The 6572-nt window shown below is 28.6% G+C and overlaps 1 protein-coding gene across 2 annotated transcripts; it reads left to right on the top strand.

The window, feature by feature from the left end:
• Positions 1-694: 694 nt before the first annotated feature.
• LOC120067434 (acidic endochitinase-like) lies at positions 695-2608 on the top strand. Of its 2 annotated transcripts, none has more exons than XM_039018995.2 (2): positions 695-1331; positions 2119-2608. In XM_039018995.2, the coding sequence occupies exons 1-2, from the start codon at positions 746-748 to the stop codon at positions 2448-2450; spliced, it is 918 nt and encodes a 305-aa protein (XP_038874923.1). In that variant the 5' UTR covers positions 695-745; the 3' UTR covers positions 2451-2608. The 2 variants fall into 2 exon arrangements, with proteins under 2 accessions (XP_038874923.1, XP_090163968.1); XM_090307842.1 differs by having other exon boundaries at positions 2066-2343.
• The last annotated feature ends 3964 nt before the right edge of the window (positions 2609-6572 follow it).

The following is a 6572-nucleotide window of genomic DNA, read 5'->3' as shown; positions in this document are numbered from 1 at the left end:
ATTATTTAATAAAAGAAATCATCAAAAGGATTCTAAACTTATTATTTTATTAATAATAAGTACATGTGGTATTTAATTGATATTTTAGTTATATTTCAAATTTTTTATGTTAGGATGGAAATGTCGATACACGAATTATGTAGAAAAAACCATAGTGCTTGTTTGAGAGTGATTTTGGAATGGTTAAAATAACTTTTGTTATATTACTAATTACTTTAAAATACGTTTTTAATCACTCAAAATTAATTTAATATCAAATTTTACATTTTTAAATAAGTTTTTTGATATATTCTCAAATTTAGTTTTGAATGAGTAAAATCATAATTCAGCCCAAGCAAAGTATACTGATTCTCAAATTGTTAAAATTACTTTTGCCATGTTTCTAACCATCACTTCAAAACATGTCTTCAATCCCTAAAAATTAATTTAATATTTAATTTTATACTTTTAAATATATTTTTTATATAATAAAAATTTATTTTAAATTATTCAAAGCATGTTTCATAGTAATTTTAACATCAAATATGCTCTTTCTCGACAGTTTATTATTTCAATAAAAATTTAAAAATATATTTGTCCAAAATAACAACCACTAGATACAAATTTAAAGTATTTTTAACGTCTCTCTCAAACTTTCAACGGAGCACAAAACTTATGCCACATGGAAAAGGCTATAAATTGAGCCTTTGTGAGATTTGTTGAGACACAAAACTACAAAAGAATTAAAGCTCATTTTGAACAAATAATGGCAGACCAAAAATCCATCTCAGCCATTTTCTTATCCTTCTTCTTCCTGCTCTTGTTCAAATCCTCCCATGGAGGCGACATTGCAATCTATTGGGGCCAAAATGGCGACGAAGGCAGCCTTGCCGAAACTTGCGACACATCGAACTACAAAATCGTCAACATAGCATTTTTGTCCTCCTTCGGCGGCGGCCAAATGCCAGCAGTGAATCTAGCCGGTCATTGCGATCCAAGCTTTTACGGCGGTTGCACCTTTCTAAGCCCTCAAATAAGCAAGTGTCAAGAGCAAGGCATTAAGGTCCTTCTCTCTATTGGCGGCGAAGCCGGCTACTACATGCTTGACTCCGAGGACGATGCTAAACAAGTGGCTGGCTACCTCTGGGACAGCTTCCTCGGCGGCCAATCCGATTCCCGACCACTTGGCAACGCAGTTTTGGACGGCATTGATTTCAACATTCAAAATGGTGGAAACTTGTATTGGGATGTCCTTGCCAAAGCTCTAAAGGAATATAGCGACGAAATTGTTCTTGCAGCCTCTCCACAATGTTCATATCCTGATGACCACTTGAATTCTGCTATCAAAACCGGTAGGACGGTTAAAATATTTGTCGATATATATCTATATATGTTTAGAGCAATATTTGTGTGGATCTGCATTAATTTCAATTACATTGAAAGAAATAGGTTTTAAAATATATTTTCTAAAATGTGACCAATTTGTTATGTGCATTTGAGTGGTTAGCACAATAATAATTGAGCTCAAGATGCACTAAATAGTTTTCATATATTTATTCCATAAAAACATTTCTAATATTTCGTATTAACCTCTATGTAATATATAATTTTAAAAATATTAAAATATATTGTTTTAGTATACATATTTTTATAGCTTATTCTATTTCGATCATTATTATACTTTCAAATGTCTAATAAAGCGATCTCGATCATCTTTGATTTTAATTTATGACAATTTTGTTTTTCAAAAAATAGTTTGTATTCATTTTCTCCATAATAAGTTCTGGGAGAAAAATATTCAAATGGTATGAAATTTATTAATACTATTTTACCAATTTCAATAACTAACCGATGGGATAATTAGAATGGAGTAAGTCCTAGCTAGAGAACATAAATGATAATTTTAATCCTAAAAGTTATCATTTATTAGATTTATAACTTACATCGAAAGCGAAATAAAATTATTTCTATAATATATATTTTATTGATATTGATAACTAAATGTTATTTTCACTAGAATTGTGGAATCTCTCTATATTTTAATATCGACATCAACATTTTAACCTTTAACTTTTATGTGTATTAGATTTATCGATGGAAAGAAGAAAAAAAAAACTAACGACGAAGCTACTGATACAGGTCTATTTGATTACGTTTGGGTTCAATTCTACAACAATCCTTCGTGTCAATATTCCGATGATGACTTTAAAGAAACTCTATTGAGCTCATGGGAACAATGGTTAAAAATCGATGCTAATTCAATATTTTTAGGGCTGCCTGCATCTCCATCAATTGGTGGATACATTCCACCAAAAAATTTTATTGCTGAAGTGCTTCCAAGTGTTCAAACTTCTTCAAACTTTGGAGGAGTGATGCTATGGGATAGATATTATGACTTGAAAAATGAATATAGTGAGTCCATTAAACCTAGTTTGGATAATAATAACAATATGATGTCCAAAACTCTTTAGCTTTTGAATGAATTATTATTATGCCAAACTAAGGTTGAGTCATGACTGTACTTTCTTAAGATAAAATATATGGGAGTGTTTGCTTTTTAAGTAGATGCAAAAGTTGAAAACATGTCTTTATATGAAATAAAAGTTTGACTGTTGGATCGAGTTTTCAATTATTATAATCCACATTTTGTTACAGTAAAATTATTTGAAAACTCTCATTATATTATCTACCGTGTTTACTATTTTTGTAGCCATTCTTTCTTTTCATTTGTAATCCAGATTAAAATAGTTTGCACCCAAGACACAGGCTATTATAATTTAGATTAAAATAGTCTTCCCTTCACGTTAAACACATATTATTATAGCCTACTAAATATAATAATCAATTCAGTTCTCCAAACAACCCTTATATCTGTATGTGATGCAAAATTTATGTCGTCGATATTTCTTTATGGTAATGAATTTTGATATCAATATGAAGGATGGATCGACGTTTTTATTAAATTATAGAAAAATGGATAAAACCTATAACAAAAATATCAACTATTTATAGAGAGTGAAGTGCACTTATTTTTGTTAATTTAAATATTTATTTATTTTTAGTTTTTCTTTCTAGAAATATCTATGGGTGTAATCATGGTAAGAAAGGCTATTATATTTTAGTGGGAAAATGAATGTGTATATCCTTTTAACTTTGAGGTTACGTGGTGATTTAAATTTTTAACTAATAATTATCATGGATTAAAAATCACTTTTAGTCCCTAAACATTTATATAATTAACAATTTAGTCCTTAAACTTTGATTTATAACAATTTAGTCCCTATATTTTTAATTTTGTAATAATTTAGTCCTGAACTTTGCTATGTAACAATCTAGTTTTTGAACTTTAAAATTTATGACGATTTAGTCTATATTGTAGAAATTAATGTTAAGATTTAATGAGATTTCATGCATAAATAAACTGTTAAACTAATTAGAAACTTAGATTGTGTTTGGAACAAGAATTATCCTAAGACTATAATAACCACTCTTGCTATAGTAAATTTAGCTATAGTAAATGCTATAGTAAATATTTTTTGTTTTCCAATTAGCTACAGTCAGTACTATTTCAAAACTCTTATTTGCTACAGTTTTTTTATGATGGGAAACTACCTGAGATTTTCAGCACAATAGAAAGGAATGTTGTAACCAAGGTGGTATAGTAGATGCTATCACACGTACAATCATACTCAATCCGATGGAATTGTTTGATCTTAATGGAGATCTATAATTTCGAACGACATCTGTCATGCTTAGGCCCCTTCTTCCCTTTCCTAATGAAGGAGTCCACCACCTGTCTGACTGTTTTCTTCTCAAACTAAAATAGTTTACACCTCAAACATATACTATTATAACCCAAACTAAAATAATCTATACCCCAAACAAAAACTATTATAACCCAACTATAATAACCAATTCCTTACCCCAAACGTCCCCTTCATATTTTTACAAAATACAAAGTTTACATCATTAAGCATTAAAAATTGACATCTAATTCAGATGATTTTTTCTTTTTTTTTTTTTTTTACGTTAGGGGCTAAATTGCTACAATGTCGAAAGTACAAATGATTAAATTGTTATATACTAAAGTTCAGGGATTAAATTGTTGTAAAATTGAAAATATAAAGATTAAATCGTTACAAACCAAAGTTGATGAACTAAATTGTTACTCAGGAATAAAAAATGTCTTTTAACCTTATCATGATTTAGAGAGAATGAGAAGACAAAATAGAGTTTTTGAGAAATAGATCTAAATGTGGATTTGGGCATGATAGGTAGGCTAAGCTAAGAGAATGAGGAGATTATTATGTGAATAAAGCCCAACACAAGCCAAGCCCACTCCAGTCCCCAAAAATCCATAAAAGTATATATATATTTTTTTAATTTTAAAAAAGAAGAAGTAACAATTAGATAAATTATAAAATTTAATTGGTCATTTTAAAAAATCGCAATACAACTTTGCTTTGCTACGGAAAAAATAACCAATCATTATATTTAACATTTAACTAAACTAATTTAACTGTGAAGCAAAATCAAGTCTAAGAACATTATTTTTACTCTCACATTTCTTTTTTTATTATCTAATTTTATTAATAATTTAAAAAATCAAAACAAATTTTAAGAACTAAAAAAGTTGTTTTTGTTTTTGGACTTTGGCTAAGAATTCAACCATTGTACAGAAAAGTGCAAATCATGGTAAGATTTGTATATAAAATAGATTTAATTTTCAAAAACAAAAATAAAAAATCAAATAATTACCGAACGGGCCTAAAATACTTTAAAGACGATTTCAACATTGAATTAGAACACTAACAAAGTTAGCTAACAGAAAATCTAGAATTACTGAGTAATTAAGCAAAATCTTAAATTCAAATTATTGGATGAGAACTACTGATAATTTTGAATTTTAATTGGTTCCTGAAGTTTTAAATTTGTAAATATATATATATATATATATATATATATAGTCTCTGAGTTCATAATAACAACTTAAATCTCTATAGTGAATTTTTTAATAAAAAAAAATATATACATGTTGATCAATAAATAAAAAGTAATACTTAATATAGATGAGATTTTTTTATGATAAAGATTACCTGTTACAAATTTCACAATATAAAGATTAAATTATTATTCGCTGGAATTCAGAAATTAATTTTTATTTGTGTGGCAGAGGAATAAATCATTAGAAGTTAAAAGTATATCAAATAAATCGTTACCGTTACCATTATAGTTGGACTAAACGGTTGTTTTCCCTTATCTTAATGGGAAATTGTGAGAAATAACATATTTGACTTTTCATCCTATAAAACTAGCACTTTTTTTAAAACATATTCAAATAGTTTTTCCCTCCAGGGATCGACCATCGAGCTTAGTTTTAAAACATTTTTTTTGTAACTTATCGATTGTTTTGGCCCTTTTGTGCCTTTCTCTCATACATCTCCGTAGATTAAAGAAATTCTAATAATTTTTCGAAATATTATATAATATACCCAAATCTTATATATTTTCAAATTTTCTCCACATTCGATAATCTTTACTAAATATTACATCAAAATCTTAAATAATTAATACTGAGATTTTATATATTTTCCACATTTTACCTAATATTTTTTGCAAAATTTAATCTTCCATACAATTTTAAAAGCAAAATGAAATCATCCATGTGAAAAAAAATCTAATTCATTTGAAATTTAAAAATTTGGAAACATAAATTGCCAAAAGTTACGTTATAATTGAATATAATATTTGGTAAAGATAAATGAATTTAGATAAAATTTGAAAATATATAAGATTTGGTGTAAGATTTAGGTAGATCCTGTCACACCCATCTCAGATTACCTTCTTAACCTAGAAAGAGGCGTGAAGACATACACCCGCTACCCATCTTAACTCCTTAACCCTGCTTACATAGCATCTGTGGTACCTGATTAATAGTTTATATACACGTCCAACTAACCTCTGCAACATACAACATAACTAAATATAGATATACATCACATATATATGCGTACAAGCCAAAAATAATTTACACAAGATGTATAGTAAAGGTTCCACCTAGGATACTACCCTTGACCCTTAGTATGTACATGATGGGCTACTCCTTAATTAAAACATGATTAACCATCTAAACTTCTTTTACTTCTGTTCCTCTTTAGAGGCCATTTGGATTGAGGTTTTCTCAAAACCCAGGAATTAAGGATGTCTGAGAATTATATGTCTGGAAATAAAATTACTAGGAATCAAGGATGACTATGTTTGGTTGTGCATGGGAAAATAATGTATGAGAATAGTATGTGTGGTAATAGTATGCGGGAATTAAAAAAAATTGAGATTGTGAAAACAAATCCAAACGATCGTTTACAAAATACTATACGATCGCTTATATTATCTACACGATCGTTGAGTTTGCTACATGATCGCTAAGTAACAAATTTCTATACGATCGCCTATCAAATGTTATACGATCACTTACCAAATGCTACATGATTGCTGAGCTCGGCTACACGATCGTTGAGTAACGATCGCATACCCAATGCTATACGATCGCTTACCAAATGCTACACGATCGCTTAAATTATCTACACGATTGT

This window comes from Benincasa hispida, chromosome 12, assembly GCF_027475165.1.
Source record: "Benincasa hispida cultivar pf3 chromosome 12, pf3_genome.v1.1, whole genome shotgun sequence".
In the NCBI taxonomy this organism is placed as follows: Eukaryota; Viridiplantae; Streptophyta; class Magnoliopsida; order Cucurbitales; family Cucurbitaceae; genus Benincasa; species Benincasa hispida.
The sequence above is the reverse complement of the archived record's forward strand: the minus strand, read 5'-3'. Positions and strand labels throughout refer to the sequence as shown.